Source organism: Plutella xylostella, chromosome 15 (genome assembly GCF_932276165.1).
Source record: "Plutella xylostella chromosome 15, ilPluXylo3.1, whole genome shotgun sequence".
NCBI classification, from domain to species: Eukaryota; Metazoa; Arthropoda; class Insecta; order Lepidoptera; family Plutellidae; genus Plutella; species Plutella xylostella.
Window position 1 is genome coordinate 9769229 of NC_063995.1, and position 18453 is coordinate 9787681.

The 18453-nt window shown below is 38.4% G+C and overlaps 2 protein-coding genes across 4 annotated transcripts in view; both read right to left on the reverse strand.

Annotated features, from left to right (window-relative positions):
* LOC105391725 overlaps positions 1-9447 on the reverse strand; it is a 41469-nt gene extending 32022 nt beyond the window's left edge. For 2 of the 3 annotated variants that reach the window (XM_048625780.1, XM_038108474.2), the window contains exons 1-2: positions 9195-9447; positions 4006-4216 (exon numbers count right to left, since the gene is read on the reverse strand). In XM_048625780.1, coding sequence (XP_048481737.1) covers positions 4006-4202 — 197 coding nt within the window. In that variant the 5' untranslated portion in view covers positions 4203-4216; positions 9195-9447. The remainder of the gene's footprint in view (positions 1-4005; positions 4217-9194) is intronic. The other variant, XM_048625781.1, reaches the window with a different exon arrangement.
* A 2272-nt stretch (positions 9448-11719) lies between these two features.
* On the reverse strand, positions 11720-16741 carry LOC105391738 (dynein regulatory complex protein 9-like). The gene is made up of 7 exons (XM_038107925.2): positions 16644-16741; positions 14748-14835; positions 14295-14441; positions 13940-14045; positions 13480-13650; positions 12955-13086; positions 11720-11987 (listed from the first exon to the last, which is right to left on the reverse strand). Exons 1-7 carry the CDS (start codon positions 16702-16704, stop codon positions 11784-11786), a joined length of 909 nt encoding a protein of 302 aa, XP_037963853.2. The 5' UTR covers positions 16705-16741; the 3' UTR covers positions 11720-11783.
* Positions 16742-18453: the final 1712 nt, after the last annotated feature.

Below are 18453 nucleotides of genomic sequence, written 5' to 3' on the forward strand. Positions count from 1 at the left end.
GTAGTTCTGACAAAGAACTAGTCAAATAAGTAGCTAAGTACATAACATAAACCTTTATTTCAATAGGACGGGGCGAGTTAAAGACAATGTTAATCAAAATTTCATTTTCAAATGGTATTTTGCTTATGAGAAAATTGTACGCCTCAGATTTGTGAACTAAATGCCGTTGCTTTGCTCATATTGATTTAAGATGAGAACAACTTTTGCGTCTATGAGTAAGTACTGTTATGTACTTCAAATTAGAATCGTAGGCAAAATCATGCTCTTTTTTGCACATCAGTGTAACTCAAATGAATCCGCTAACCATTTTGAAATAAATCACATCGAATCCTTAAATCTAATCAAATTCAAGTACCTACCTACAAAATATATGACTATGAGTAATATACGTCAGTATGGACGCAAAAACCCAATATTTCCAGGTACTTTTTCGTGGTAATATCTAAGTTTAGTAAACCGTGTCGTTGCCCGACACGAAGCAAGGTCATTTTTTATTTATTTAAACTCTGTTGCTTTCTGACAGGGTATCTTAAAAATAACAATATATGTACCTCCTATGGCACAAGTATTAAAATCAATATTACTATAGCGAAAACTGGATGCAGAAATATATTGTGCCTGTGCTGTGCTACATCATAATAATATAAGTACTCATTTTACAAATTATAACTGTGTGTTTACAACCTATGAAATGATTAATGCAATTCTGAAACGGAACAAGTGATTTAAGATATGACTTTGATTATGATTCATTTAAGTATGATATCTAAAGTATTATCTGAATTAAGTGGAAGCGGATCACACTTCCACATGATTCAGATAACAGATATCTACCGATGTACTATGAAATTGCAATCAAACATTTATTGGATATTCTTATCTTTTACGAATCTAGGGTTTAAAACAGCTCACCGGCTGTTGCAATTTATGAAATCGTTATGAAAATGTTTGTTCTGACAATCATTAATTAAGGGTCGGTTTTTTATCCATAGTTAAATTAAATATTGGTCAAAAATCGCAACCATAAGTTAAACACAAACTGTGCTACCACAAAAAACTTTAAACATTGTTTAACAAGTGTTTAAATCTAAATTTGACAGATTTTGTAGGCGTTTGACAGCGCTAAACAACTGTTAAACACTGTCTATTTTTTTGTGGTAAGGCCCAAATATTTTTAATTGAACCTACTTTAATTAGGTACCTACCGTTAAGGATTATGGAAATCTCACCTGTTACGCGTATAAAATTCCTTTGCTTGTGGCTGTTTCTTGTCTTTTTAACACCTTACCTACTGTTTCCTGAAAAAAGCTTGACTCATATCTAGACTATAATCTAGTTTCAGACTTCATACAGGATTCATGGAATTTGTTAAAATCCGCACCAGGACAGATGTACCTACGTGCCTACAGATAAGAGCGAAAATTGCTTTATAGAACTCGGCACTTCGTCGAAATTACTCACTTTGAAAGCTTCGAGGTGTTGCGCGAACTAGCTATAGGTACCTAGTACACCTAGTACACCTAGGTCACCTACAGATCTACAATACACCGAAGCAGAACTTAGGTTACTTATAGTGCCACAGAAAATGCTCTTTCAGAACAAGGTTAGACGCTTAATCCTATCCTAACATATAATATTATAAATGCGAAAGTAACTGTGTCTGTCTGTCTGTCTGTCTGTTACTCTTTCACGCCAAAACTACTGAACGGATTTGAATGAAATTTGGTATACATACTGTCTAGACCTTGGGAAAGAACATAGGCTACTTTTTATCCCGGAATTCCTAACTAAAACTTTTTAAGGCGAAGCGAAGCGCGCGGGAACAGCTAGTGGAAAATAAATTCAGCATGTATAAATTATTTTGGTAGGTTAATACATAAAAATAACAGACCCAGTTTTAGTCTTCAATTCTTCATACACTCCGTATTATAGTGATATCATATTCCTTACTTAACTATATTAGAAACTAGTTTATTATTTGTGAGGTGAGTCATGCTGGACTGCTGGTAGTGTCTGTGAGATGTCCGCACATTATTATTGTATTACTTAATAATAATTTCTTTTGACTGAATTGTCGTTTTTTTGTATTGTCATCTTAGTCAAGATCAAGGTGAAGGACGGATAAATTATACATTGGTTGCAAACGTATTGACCCAACTAGAATTGTCGTAGACCAGTTGGCCGTCCAAATATCGCTGGAGCGACGAAGTCGGCAAGGACCTGCGCCAACTACAGGCAGGCGACTGGAGAGCGACTGCGCAGGATTGAGACCAGTGGCGACTTCTTGTGTCTGAGGCCAAGATCCACTTCGGGTCGCTGAGCCAGCGGAGTAAGTAAGTAAGTAAGAATTGCAGTACCAAACCTTACGAAATTTTTCAGAGCCAAACCAAACCATCGAGGATAATCCACTGAAATATTATAAACTTTATTTATATTTTTTAAGTAAGTAGCTTTTAATCTTCATTGAGCCCTCGTTTAACCGTCCACGTATGAGCCATAGGCGATGTATAAAAGTGAGTAGTTATACACAGCGGGCATTAATGGCGCCGCCGCGGCACAGTTGCACAGCGGCAATCACTCGCTTCTGGGAATCGCATTTGTTTTGCGTCACATTTAATATTATGTACTGCAGTGTAGACTGCTTCTGAGGGGTCACTCTATGTGATGAAAAACGTTGCACGCACTGCTGCGTGAACCACGACTCTTATCTCGTTGTATAAACGTGCCGATTGCACGACAGCTCCCGTTTGTTAGTTTTTCGCCAGTATAGAGTAACCCCCTTGCTGTACAGCCCGGTTCGTTTAAGTGAACATCTGAATCTCCGAAACATAGCGGTGTGATAAATGAAGTGACACTCCTTGAAACAGTGATGTTCAGAAATGGATAGATGTACATCTACATGTATCATCGATAGTTCGATTGTTATCTTGATCGATAGTAAAGCGAATCATGATTCATAAAAATATATTAAAAAGCGATCGGGGAAAAGTTAAGCTGATTTGATTACCTATATTACATATTTTTGGGAGTTTTATTGGACTCTAGTGAAGTTGCCCACCCTTAGCGAAACAAGTGGTCGTACACAACAGAAATATAGGGCTGGTGAAGATAAGTATGAATACCTACCTGCCATGTTGAATAAACACAGTACATTCACGCATCGCCTTAGCCATTGTAACACGCATAATAATCGATTGAACTATAGTGAGCAATATGCAGTTAAACACACAGGTGTATAATACAACATGATAGCTACGAACTACGAACGACTCAATAATAAAAGAGGAAAAATGAGGACAATTGACACAATTCCTGGAAACAGACACAATGCAATAGATTTTCTAGCTTTGTTTGAGGCACATTATGTTCATCTGAGATAAGATATTAGATATTTTATGTATGTCTCTCTCTGGTCTATGTAGTTTTATGTATGTACTTTTATGTACTGGTTTTAAAATACGTAAGTAGGTAGTTATGGTATAATTACATCTGTAATGTGTTAATATAATACCAAACGACCGCAGTTCTGTTATTTGAAGTAGGTACGTATAGGAAGGTCTGGCACCCGAGAAAATAATCGGAAACCAAATCGATACGCGCGCCCGATAATGGATTTACTTCCTGGAAAAATACTCCAGTGCGATGGCCCCCTCGACTCTCCGGTGACTCCACGCGCCGCCGCCCTCGTGGCTCCAAATCATTATATTTTATAAGTATTTTTATTTTCGCGCACACAATGCCGCTTCCGAGAACCCGCGCGCACCTGCCCATCACTCATCGGAATGCTCCCGGCTTTTCGATGTAGTTACGTTTATTATTGTGCGCTCCGCTAAATCTGCCAGTGGGATTCAATAATGGGTTCAATACGAACATAAGCGACTCACCATAGTTTGTGGCGCTCGCACAAACTATGGTGCATCTTACATCACGCCCCGCGTGTCCTTACACCTGTACGCGGGAAGAGCTTATCACACATCAACACAATAAGAAGAAGAAGCCACTCACCATTCGATGCTCCGATAGCCTTTCCCGCAGCAGTGTATGCTCTTGAACTGGTCCTCGTAGCCGTACTCGTTGGGCACGGGTTCCTTCGTGAGCTGCATGCCCGCGGAGGCCGAGCTGATGACGTTGGTGGAGCAGTAGCTGGGCCCGCCGCCCCGCGCCAGCCCGCACGCCCCCAGCAACACCAGCCACACCCACATCCCTCCACCCGCTTCTGCAAAACAAACCACGGTTCATAGAAAAACCCACCGCAGCGGTACGCAGAAAAGTAATAACAGCAAATTGGATTACTTGAATCGGAACAAGTTTTTGATAACCGGTTGCGGTGATTGGCAGAAAGTCCAAGGTTTGTGATAACACGACTGCGCTGCAGTTGTTCTCGGTAAACCCTTTGTTTTATTGCGTTGAATAGGTCTAGCTCTACACGTTCATTATCCGATTTAGTTAGTCTATGTTCTATTATATCGGTTCTATATTTATTGGTAACCTAACTTCCAACTATCAATAAAATAAAAACATATATAATAAGGGGGATGCACGTGGTAAGTTCCTTACTAAACATATTGTACACAATAGTCGATACATAGAGTGCACATTGAGACCCTGTTTCAGGTATACCTGCAGGCCGTTTCCACAAAACGTTTTCTGCTAATAATGCGTTAATCAAACTATTTGGTACCTATGCTATGTACATACCATACCAAACGCCATAATTACTGACATATTGAGTAAACTTAGATTCAAGAAGAAACATCGATCATACCAGAATAAATGCAAGCACATACGCCATGCCAATTTCTTAAATACAAATGCCACATCGTAATCCTTAGCTGAGAACATGGTTGGTGTAACCTAGATGCCGGGATACCAACATAGCTAGGTAATAGGCAGCAGTGACTCGTGTTCCGAGAAACATAGGCAGGCTGGTGCCTCCGCGAATTGTCAATAATTAATTAAATAAGTGTTTTAGTATGGAACCGGCGATGTACCTATTTCAATTTTAATATGAATGTTCTGCTACACATGATTCATACACTATAGTATACCCATGTGCTATGTTTTAATCTATTATGGTTGCCTGAAAGACATCGCTCTTAGCTATAAGGCCGCCTATAGTAAAAAAATATAAATTCTTTATTAATTATTCGCTTTATAAATTCTGTTCTTGTTTACAAATAAAGAATATTCTATCTATCTAACTACCTACTGAACAAGTATAAATTCATAGCCATTACCATATTAGAATCATAAAATAATAAACGTAATGCGTAGGTACTAAATTGTACAGGAGGTTTACACTATATGACGAAAAACGAACGATCAAGAACTGTCGTGCAATTGGCACGTTTAGTACAACGAGATATAGTCGTTCCAAAACTTACTTTTTCATCATAATGATTATTATAGAGTGACCCCTCTGTACAGTGAGTCTGGAGATGACTCACCGGTTTACTTAAAAATACGACGAAGAACTCTTTTTGTGACCAAGATTTTTGTTTTCACAGTCATTCGCGGATTACGGCAACACAAATCTATTGTTTGCAATTATTTTATCATCCTACCTACTTACTTCACTACATAGGTACATAGTTCTACCAGTTCTTGCTCTAACCACTTACTGTTTCTTGGAAACATTGCATAATTATTTAAAATATCTCTTAATATGACGGCTGTTATTAGTTACCCACGTATGTCTGTACTATTAACTACATAAACTTATAATAGTCCGTACTTACCTACAAGCATGGTTGGTCTTTTCTCAATTTATTACAGGTTGTTGAAAAAAAGTGAGACCGTAATTTTGGCTACAAATTAAGAAATTCGATATGTTGTGTTATGTGTGACAGATGAATGACTTGTGCTTGTATGAGATGATTCACCGTCTTGTCGCAATAAAGTGAGGTTTAGTTTTAATGCAAACATACCATGCTGACTATAAAAGAAGCTAGTTACCAAATTGAAATTGAATCTAAAATAACAAGTAAGTCTGTTAAAAGGAGTTATTTGTTATCGACAGCTTAGAAGACATTATTACGGGCAAAGCAAGCTGAATTCGCAAAGTTCTCATGTGAACTTGCTATTTAAAAAGAAGAGTACCTACCTAACAGTTACAATTTTAATACCCCTTCAACCATCGGGATTATCCGGGATTTATAATAAAATGTGTTGTGTGCCGGGATTATTCATAAAAAAGCACGGATTTGTGCTTTCATATTTTTATTTGAGCCAATCATATCTAAAATTATTATTTCGGCCACCACACAGATGGATGATTTTCCCGAATCCTGCACCACCACTGTATTTTTAGCATACAAATAAACATAAAAATACACCTAGTTCAGCTCCAAAAGTAAGTAAGCCATACTCGGCACTTACATGATGTCGGCTCGTGATTTTTGTAATTACCAGCGCACCGTCGCCGGGGGAGTTCACTCTAGCTAACGAAAAACTATTTTTCGGATCTACCTACTGCGTGCGCTAATCACGATTTCATCTGCTCGTGTTGGGCTGTCAACTAGTGTTGGTAGCAGACTCGAGACTTTATTTCCGAATGTCAGTCAAATGACTCGGAACTCGGGACTAAGGGCTTCTACACAAAACTGCGATGCGACGTCGCATCGTAAACATGTGCCACAGTTTGGTCAGTTTTTGAGGGAAAATGCTTGATTACTGTCGCAGTTTTTTGCGATGCGAAGTAGTATTGTAGTTTAGTGTACAAGCCTTAACGAGTCCTGTTCTTGAAAAAGGACTCCAGTATCAAAAAGAAGTCTAAAAGACATAACCCCTTAGGGTCAATTCAGACGTACCACAACCACAACCACACCACAACCACGCGATGTGGTCGGGCGTATATTTTGTATTGACAATGAATAATCCAATTCACACGTGCCACATTTTGCCGTTGTTATCGACCACCTGTGTAATACGACCACATCGCAACCACATCGCAACCACATCGCAACCACAACGCAACCACATCGCAACGGCAACGCCCCCACGCGGCGGCTGCACCGCGGCAACCAGTGTGAATTGACGCTAAGCGTCAATTCACACGTACCACAACCACACCACGTCGCAGCGACAAAATGTGGTCAAGCTGTGGTTACGTGTGAATTGTGTGACAGCGGCTTTTTGCAGTTGCGTTGTGGCAGCGACAAAATGTCGATGTGGTTGCGTTGTCGCTGTCATTGCGATGTGGTAACCACGTCGTCGTGAGCCGTTAATACGGAAAACAGGTTGCCGTGGTGCCGCCGCCGCGTGGCGGCGTTGTGGTTGCGATGTGGTTGCGTTGTGGTTGCGATGTGGTCGTATTACACAGGTGGTCGATAACAACGGCAAAATGTGGCACGTGTGAATTGGATTATTCATTGTCAATACAAAATATACGCCCGACCACACCGCGTGGTTGTGGTACGTCTGAATTGACCCTTATTCTGAACTGTTTTGTCACTCTCTGACAGAAATCAATTTGTTCTTTGACAGGGAGTGACAAAACAGTTCAATAGCTAAGGGGGTAAGTCTTTTGCCTAAGCTAAAGTGACCCTCCGCTGGCGGCACACATATCTGCGTGCAATTTGCTCCGTTCCGTGCGGAGTCTGATCAGCTTCCGAGAACCCTGATGCAACCGGCCACCGACAGGCTGATTAACGCACTAATTGACATATATGCTGTGGCTGCATGTACACGCCGCTCGTAAGTAAACCACCTTCGGGCTTATAAATGGTAAAGAATACTTAACTATAATTGTTTAAGTAGCTACGCGGTAAAAGAAACTGTTTCACTTTATTACAAGTATGTATGAATGTATTTGAGTGGGTATGTAACTGTGTGCCACAATAAATAATACGTACGTATTTATTATGAACGCTTGGATTGACTGATGCTGTGCGAAGCAGAAAAGCATAGTTATTGCAAGCAGATTGAATACAGTTTTAATTAACTTCGTCTTATTAATTATTATAATTAAATTATTAACATTGTTTTCTGTTCTGTTATTATTAATTTCTAGGTAAATTTGTACATACTTTTTGCATATTCATAGTTTGAAAGTGTATTATTAACATGCAATCTATGCATATTTTTACCTATTTATGTTAACACCCACTAATGTCTATGTATGAAAATAAAATACTTACACTACTTATTTATCTTGACTTGATTCCAAATATTTTTATCCAATAGGTACTACTTCCATGATCCAATTGTTAATTCAATCATTGAAGTCCTAAACGCATAGTAATTTACCTAGGACGGATGGGTAATTCAACTAATTCATACAAGGAATATTAAAATTCATATGATATTAATAAATCAATTTATATGTAACTGCATGGATACTGTCTTTTATCCTATACCGGTACAGGATAAAAGATTAATCAGAAATAGGTCTGTAGGTGTTATTGTAATTAAGATTAAATAGAAAATTGCAGTAAATTTTTAGTTTAGTTTTTTTTTTTGTTTTGTTTGATTTAAGTAGTACCTAATCATAATTGCTCTGGGGAATCCCATCTTCAAAACAAGCCAAAAAGTCTGTAGTTTTTGAGTAAATATAATATTAAATCTACCTAGCTCTCTTTTTCTTTGCTTAATCTAATGAGATATATATTTCCGGTACCTATTTTTTATTTCAAAGATTGATGGTTGGTACAAAACTGTAAACCCTCCCAACTTCAGGGCTCTCTAGGTACTTGGTTGGACAACTTCTTCTTCCCAGCCTTGTCCTTATTCAGGGTCAGCGTTTCTTGGACAACTAGGTATTCCTAGCCAAACTACTTGCTACTTGTGTACATTGTATGAATCATTTTAATTCTCTGTAGTGGCTGGTTGAGAACAGCCAAAATCATGGTATACTCTTGTGGGATGACAAGTATTATTACGTTTTAAATAAGAAATACGAGTTTACCTACGGTTTAATTTATTACTTGTACTAAGTTCAGAAAAAGCAAAGATATTCACATGGGGTGGGATAGCATTACAGACAAGATTTTGCGCACGAAATCTAAGTAGGTTCACTTTTTTTATCAATTACTCACCTGCATGGACCTTACCTACCCACAACTCAGAAATAAAACTACCTACTTAAATTTTATATTATAGTTGAACTGTTTTTGCACGTGCTAAAATATCTAAGTTAAGTTCTTTTTTCTTCACTAGAAGAGCAATTTCCATAATAATATGCGAATGCAACTCACCAAAACAAAGTTTCCGGGAAACAACTTCTGCGAAAAGCAACTATGGGTTTTCACATCCACCACATGTATTCAATGTTCCTTGTATAGCACTTCACCAATATTAAGCAATAAAATCACTTTTGGTCCCAATTTATCCTAGTTTAACTAAACATTTATGATTCGGAACATTTTACGGATCAGCAAATATCACTAACACGAGCGACACGTCCATTCACAACAAAAATCAACTGACAGCTAAATTAAAAAAAGTGGGCTGACCGGTGACCGAACGGAACGGTGAATGAGAATGAATGAAAGACATCCGTCACAGACCACAGACAACGATAGAGTGATCGAATGAGTGAGTGAAAGTAAAGTTTGAAAATAGTGATGTTCCACTTACAAACTTACAATATACCTAGGTTTTAGGTTAACTTTTTTTCCACTAATAATTATGCCAACGCTTTAACTTTATCTAACATGCTGTTGAGTTAAAATATGATTTTTGCAACCACCAGTAAATAATGTAAGTATGTAGATTTTAATTTGGGAATTTAGGTTGACTTTAAGGTTTACCCTATAAGGACAAAAACGGAACTCTTCGGTTTTTCCTCGTCCGTCTACGTGTCTATGTCTACTTGCATATCAAGATTCAATATCTTTTCTTATTTAATTTTAACCATGGTAAAATTAGGTACATTATAAATGAGTGGATGAATATCAAAATGCCATATGTCCACCTACCCGAAAAATTGACTTTTTGATTTGGTCGTGTTTTGCGTTAAAATGTCAGTTTGCCTATGCCCTTCAAGTTCCAATAAGTGCGAGGCACCCATGAGAAAAAAGCCGTTAAATAAGTAAGTTTTTTTCAAATCCTTTTAAGTCTAACCGTTTCGCATTACAAATTTTCACAAGTCCATTCCGGCCAATCACAGAGCGTAATTTTTTCAACATGGCGTCAGTCTTGGTGAGAATTTCGAGGCTGTGGTGTGTGCTCCCAGTGTTTTATAACGAATATGAATGAAAATGTTGAGGAAATTGTGATTGTGGACCCTGATAAAGCTCGGAAAAGGAACATATTGAAGAGTGTAGCAAAAAAACGACAGAAAACTATGGCGAAGTAAGTTTTAACCCCTTTTTTTCCAACCCACGTGTCAATCACAAAGCATTTTCGTAGTAAACACAGGGCCGTATCGGGTAGAATATAATACGGTAGGTAGGTTCTTTTCTACCGATAAATTTTGGTTGATTAACTTCATTGTATTTAATAGAATATAGACTATATTAGTCTTACTGAGTCCGGCCCATGATATAATTTTTCAAACAACTACAAGTCCTTATGACTCATATCAAAACAGCATAAGTCTTTTATGGGCATATCAAACTGCTATAAGTCCAAACAATTAATTATGATGGAACGGAAATAGAAAATGTATCCGTAACAAAGTTTCTAGGATTAAATATAGATAATAAGCTGACATGGAAATTTCAAGCGGAAAATGTTTGTAAGAAGCTAAGTAAATCATCGTATCTTTTATACAAATTATCAAAAATTGTAAGCCGTAACACAGTTCTGTCAGCATACCATGGTTATGTAGTGTCAACGTTACGCTATGGCGTAATTTTCTGGGGAAATTGTACCGAGAGAGAAACTGTATTTAAGGCCCAAAAAAGGTGTGTACGAGCTATTTGCAAATTAAAACCAGATGAGAGTTGTAAGCCACACTTTAAGTCTTTCAAAATACTTACTTTCCCATGTTTATACATATATGAAGTTGCGGTGTTTGTAAAAACCAACCCAAAACTGTTTGTCAAAGTCTCCCAGACACGTCACAGATCAATTAGGTCACAATATATGAATTACGTCAGTTATCCGTCGTCAAAAACTGCGTTGATGCGGAAAAATATATTATGCATGGGACCAAAAATTTTTAATAAAATTCCGAATTATCTCCACAGTTTAAATTATAATTTGTTTAAAAAGAAATTGTATGAACTACTAGTAGGAAAATGCTATTATACAATAAACGAATATTTGACTGATGAAACACTATAACATTATATAATTAGTAATTTTATTCAATATTGACATTTATTAATTGAGACATTATTGTATTAACAAAATTCATTAAGTAATATACCTAATATTTTTTTTTGTACCTAACATTTAAATTATGAAGAAAGCATGTATGCATGATTTGCATGATGATTTGTACATCTGTGACCAGATAGAACATAGATATCTCAACATTGTACTTAACACCTATTATTCATACATTACCTATGTTCACAAATAAAGAATTGATTTGATTTGATTTAACTTTTACGCATTTCTATGAGTGTTATAATGGACTTGTTTATTAAAATACATTCTTAAGGTCACAAGTCAACTGATTAAATCACGGGGCAAGTTCTATGACCATTAAATAATAGAGAAAACAAAAACCTCCATTTCCCAAATTTTGCGTGGACGTGACATATGGCAGTTTGATATTCATTCACTCAAATATAAGAATAAAAATATTTGTTCACATCACTAGAATTTTATTTTTTTATTGTATTCTTAAAATAGGCCGGCACAAACATAAAGATCATAATGCCACTATGTTTTTATTTCTTCTTCATTTTATTCGGAGTCTTCTTAGCACTGCGAAGGTGTTTGAAGGCGCCCAGCCCTCTGCGAACCATGAGCCCACGCCACCAGGCTTGCAAGGTAGTAGCTGCTCGGCGAACCCGCTCTTCACGTTCTAAACGAGCAGCCCTTTCTCTCTTGAATGTCAGCCAGGATCTCATCTCACCTTCATGAAGGTTATACTGTAAGAATAATATTTTCCATGGTTGTACCTTTTTTGGCCTAAGATTTATTTGCCTAATCTCATATTGCATAGTAACGTTTGGTCAAAGTCTCGTTTCGCCGAAAATCGTATGGCATAAATCTCTTTTAGTAAAAAGTTAATTCGCATAATCTTGTTTAGCCTAATTATGGTATGGCCAAATCAATAAAATAATGCTATGGCATAGGTTATACAAAGTAATAATATTCGTTTGGCTTTAACTTTGATGGAGCGTCTCCCTACATAGCGCAAACTGGTGCCTTGTATTGTGGCCGCTATGTGGGAACGCTCCGCTTTGCTTTTGACGATGATGTGCACCTAACACGCTCCTCCTCGCTTTGCTCGTCGTCGCACCTATCTTTAGGTTTTGATCCCATGGGGTTTAATACCGTTTGTAATCATTATACTTAATGGTAATTCACTTTCGATATTTTGATCATCGTGATCGTGATCGTGATTTTTGGGATGTAGGAGAAAAATACCACAATTAGTACATTTACAACATACTTTATATAGTAATTATTAAGATAATATTAGGAGAAACAAGATTATAAAAATACAAACAATTTGAGCAAACGAGACTTAGGTGTTTCAAGTTTGTGCCAAAAGAGTTTTAGACGAAACGAGTCTTATGCCACGTAAGTCTTGGCGAAGTGATGATTCTACCAAAAAAGTTTAGACCTTACAAGTTATGCGAAACGAGTTTAGGGCAATAAAGATTAGGCGAGATGAGGGAACCCATTTTCCATAGATTATTATCATTATATCCAACAAGCTTAATAAGGTGAACGTTATTTTGGGTCGCTGCATGGTCGCTGCGCCCGTGGTGTAAGGTGGAACTTCTAGTCACCACGAACAGTCCAGTATTCTTGTGTAGACTGAGGTGGGGCCAGTATGAAGTAGCGCTCCTTTCAACAGCTTGACTGGTAATGTTGAATTTCCCCTACCAGCTTCTGAAGTTCCTCCCGCCGAGCCACGGCCACGCGCAGCTGCTCGCACTTGACCGCCAGCCGCATGTTGATGCTGGACGTGTCGTCCGAGTACTTCGCACGCCAGTACTCCACGGCTTTCTCACGCTCCTGGAATTTGCAGACGGATAATAATGAGCATATAGGTATATCTAAAAGCATCTAATAGTTATGGTAGAGTCTCGCCTCAGCTCGTTTCTAACAAGATCAGGGTTAAGTAGTTCTATAGTTGGTAGGTAGCAAATACGGCGCAACCAGTGAGAGAGTTCCCTATGCTGCCTGCCTAATCCGTCCACCACTATGGAACACTTTAGTACCGCTATAGTGTTTGTTACCAATGTGCTATCTAAGAAGTAGGTAGATAGGTTGTCTAGGTATCGATGGGATCGTTATGGAATAAAATATTTGTAGGTAGGTGGGTGAGTACTTATTGTGTAAGATGCAGAGCCATCCAGATCTTTGTAAAAAAAAACCAGGACGATCCAATTAAGCTGATCCCCGTACCTCTACTTGCAAGTCGTAGGCCCGGCTCAGCTCGCGGTGGACCCTGGTCTCGTTGGTTGCCGACGGCCGCGCCGCCCTGAGAGCCCGGTGCTGCATCTCCAGTACTTCTGCCTGCGCGTTCAGCCACTTGTCCGCGTAGACTAGACGGAGCTCCGCGTTCTTTATGTCATCCTGGTAGCCGATTTGAATACATTGTTAGGGTGGTCAGATAAGATTTTTTATATTCTGATAGTTAAATAGAGGGAAACACTTCATCAGCAAACACTTTCCTCTCATCGACAGGTGTACCTAAGTTTTGTATGATTTTTAAAATGTATGTGTATTACAGATTAGGTAGTTACATTAATATTAGATGAATTGTGTGTAAGCTGAAGAATGGAGAGCAATCAGCACTTTCACCAGTTTTTGTAGGTAATTCGTAGATACGGTTTTCCATATAACTAAGTAAGTAAGTAAGTACCTCCTTCTTGTCCTTAAGAAAAGTGATGTGCATATCACAAAGCCGCAGCTCTTTGGCGTTCTGCTTCCGTTTAGATTTCAACTCGTTAGTCACAGCTGCCCGCACTCTGAAATGAATGGGTGATCTCTGATCAATGAGAGGTACCAAATCTATAGAGGGTTTCCCTCGGCCTCCGTAGGTTGGTAGGTTCCTATGCGTAAAGTGAACTAACATTTACCTTTACCTATCCTCTGGATCTCTCTTAACTACTAAGCTTTTTGTTAACAACACAATCTAGGTAGGCCTTGTATAGGCTTAATTTAGATTGCTAAAATGATTTTTCGGCGCACACCATAGACAAAAAAACAGTACTTACATACGTAGCCGATCATGGTCTTGCTGCAGGACTGTGGACTGTTCTGCTCTTTGCTGAAGGGAGATTATTGCTTGGCGCAGACACCGCCAACCCCCGGTCTCTGCCATCTCGACCACTGTGGCCCGTATGATGTCCGACAGCAGTTTCCTGGAAAATATAACGTGAAAGTTGGTAAGGATGTTAGGTGTTTCAACGTAAAAACTAACGATCAGATTTTCATGAAATGTGGTATGTGTACCTATGTATGCTCGCGGGCAGCACCTAATACTTATTTATGAAAAATCTAGCCAGTATACCTAATAATACTAATACCATAGACTATGATACTACTAGCCCGTATATGCTAATAAAATACTAAATCGAGAACTCTTCTTCATCAATGCTTTGCAAAGAACGAGCGCTATTTAATAAAATAATAAAACCTTATTTAGCGCCATCTGTTGAGGATCTTACCTATCTCTAAGCAGCTTAGCTCGCTGGAATTCCAACATCGTATGGCCATCGGCAGGGTTCTGTGTCGCCTGTAATGTAGCGCAGCCATCTAAAAAATTAACATCTAGTCAAAAGATGGCGTTACTGGAAAGCAATCTAGGGCAAAAGTGGTATACTATAGCTTGACAACTTCGTGCGCGACCCTCCTTGCGGGGTGAAAGAAGTGGCGGGGGCGAGGTAGCACGACATGCTACACACGTAGAAAAGTGTGCCCGGATTAATCTCGCGATAGCTTGTAACTATTTCTGACGTAATATAAGAGTAAGTAAAATTTGATTCTATGAGTGTTGATGTTCTATGAGTATAAAAAGTAAAAGGTACCTAAATATTCCAAGGTTCCGGAATCCTTACGATGAGGAATATCTTGTTGGCCACCACTTCCGAGTCGCAGTAGCTGTTTGTTCATCCTCTCCCTTCATCGTTTCTACCATGACATGTTTCTATCAATTTCAGCACTATTTTCGGCGAAGCTTATGTCTTTATTATTCTTGTATACTTTCTGATTCTCTTCACATGTGTATATTTTATTTGCAGAGATGCACTATCGAACAATGTCTTTTTGTGTTCCACAACTTCGTAATCACCAGAATCATTAGTGACTTCCATTTTCTTTAATGAAGAAGATTATCATCTTCCACCTTCAATTTTACGCTGTTCTACAAGAAGCCCCTTAATTTGAGAAATTATACGATTTGTGGTTTTTAACGTTATTTTGTTGACGAATTATAGATATCTAATAATTATATAATGATAATAGATAGATAGAATATTCTTTATTTGTACACACACATAAAATTAACTTTTATAACTTAAATACTAACACATATGTACAAAAATGTCGGTCTTATCGCTTAAAGCGATTTTTATTAAAAAGGTACCCAAACATTCCAACGATTGTGGAGGCTCCGGCCTCAACACTCATCATAAGACAAATGGTCTCAGGATCATTGGTCTCATGTGCATCGAACTCAGATTATGACAGATTTTACAACACATGTGGCCGCCTCGACTGCTCGGCCGAGACTGCCGCAATAATGACATGCAATGCACTCGTTGCCCTTCCCCGCTCCCCCTCCCGCTACCTGCTGTCGTCTTGGGTACCTCGTCCCCTCCGCGTCTGTCACCCCGCAAGGAGGGTCGCGCACGAAGTTGTCGAGCTATAGAGTCCGCGCCATCACTGAAAAACTTATGTTGGAGGGATACTCTATCTATACTGACAATAAACGACCGAGAGCATGGCATGTTCAATACAAGGAGATAGAGTCGTGGCTCGCGAAGCAGCGCCCCGAAACTTAGTTTTTCGTCATATAGAGTGACCCCCTTGGTACCCCACTTGGCTATTCGCGTTTGCGTATTTGGCGAAAGGAATCCATAGGAAGCTATGGATGGCTATCTGACTTCAGCGGTGGTGCGGACTCTAGTACTGATTACTGATAAGATGTGTAGTAGATAAGTAATTAATTAGGTACCTATACCTATTTCAAATGTAAACATAGATAGTAAAAAAAAATGGGACCACCTGGGAGCTCAAACCAATACTTACAACAAAAAAAGAATTTTCAAAATCGGTCTATAAACGGCGGAGTAATCGATGAACAAAAAAAAGATAGGTACAAATTGGCAACCTCCTCCTTTTTTTGAAGTCGGTTAAAAAGGATATACCTAGTACTTAATTATGTAAATAGGATTTAAGTGTAGGCGAATAATTCGTTTTGTCGGACAGGTACGAAAGTAGGTACGTAAGTAATATAATACTTAATAAATATTAGCCGTAATTTACCTACTTATGTAAGTGAGTACGTTTTTAGTAGTCTACGAACCTCCCATCAACCAATAAAAGTAGAGCCACAAACTTACCAACTACCTTCATCTGCTGAAGAGCCACCTCAAGTATAACACAGAACATAAAAACTTCCATTTTCTCTATCCTGAAATAAAAATATAGGTTAGTACTACACGAGTGCTAGTTGATATTGATACATACTACTTAAGCATAGGAAAAATCTGTCCATCTATAAGTCATGAAAATAAAGTGTGCGATTTTGCAAATAAGTAGGTTATCATTTTATAGTCTCTCGTCGAAAAAGCAAAAACTACAATACACACTTTTCGACTTTCTTTTGTTTTCGGGAAAAAAATACCGAATAGAAAATGTTTCACTCGTCCATTGGGACCGTAATCAATTTACTGTCGACATCTCACACTGTTCATAAGTAGGTACCTGCTAACAGTCTGTCAGATATGATTGAGCAGGAATAAAATTGCGAAAACAGTAAAGTTTTTTTCAAAATTGTGTCCTACTAATGCTTGGCATACACGAGGCTAGCTGTGTGCATTTTGTGGCAATAAATACCTTTTGAATTTGAATTTTCAAGGCATGATAGTAGACTAGTGGTTAGTAAATAACAATGGCTGATTTATTCGAAGTAGTTCTTATAATTGTTCATCTTATTCTGTACTTACCTACTCTTTGTAACTTTTTTGACTTTTTTAAATTCTGCTAAATGTTCTTAACTGAATCTGACTTCAAGAACTAGCCTCCTGACTGTGTCTCTGGGGAATAAGGGCTGGATTCTCAATATTCAGATATAAGTACTAGAGCTTACCTATAATTTTATCGGGGGAACAATGTAAGGTGTTTCATTCACTAGGTAGGTATAGGTAAAGGTAACCTATTATTAATGCGTTTGCTGTAAGAGTTATACAGTTTTAAACTGAAATAAAAACCCGAACACTGTACATTTTCTCCCCTCCACCGAGTTAACAATAACATAGCCACTGAATAGCCCCTGATTACTAACCTGCAGTCGAATGGGTAACAAAAAAACATCACCAATCAGGATCGGTTGCCGACTCAACCTTTGTTAGTATTTTCTCGATATCCAGTACTCTACAATTGTATAGAAAAGGGATTATACTTTGAAAGTCCATCTGAGCTATACGTACGTACGTATCTACGACGAGCGTGTACGAGCGGTGGTAGGTAGTTAGCTCAGTCGGGTAGGCGCCCGCTTCTCACGCCAGAGATGCGGGTTCGAATCCCGGCGCTGACATGTACCAATGAGTTCTTTGAATTTAAGTACAATGTGAAGGAAAACATCGTGAGGAAACCTGCATATCTGGATCTAGCACACCTAGATACGAGTATGTGAACTCACCAACCCGCAGTGGATCAGCGTGGTGGGAAATAGTCCAAGCTTACGAAGGCAGTTTAGACCTTGTGGATATGCACAAAGGTTCCACTCGAGAGAGCCAGGTGCAGGTACTTACTTACACCCCCACAGAGAATATAATAGAATATGATTAAACTTTGAAAGTCCATCTGAGCTATACGTTACGTATTGTACCTACCTCCTACTACAGACACGAATATCGAATATGGAATGTATAAGACCCCAGACTTTCAGTCAGGGATTAAAAGGTATGAAAGAATAAATATTAAGAAAGAAAAGTGCCACATTTTTTACGCAATACCGAAAATAATGGTATAGCAAACAGCACGTAGTCGTTTCATGGAGTATAAACAGTGATTGCCGTAGTATTTATTTGTTTGTTCATCTTTCTCGTAGAAGAGCGGTATACGTAGTACCTAAGTATGAGGTTTGTTTTGTTAGTTAGTATGTGAGCTTTACAATGTGGGGTAGATATATCTCTACAGCTCTCGGGA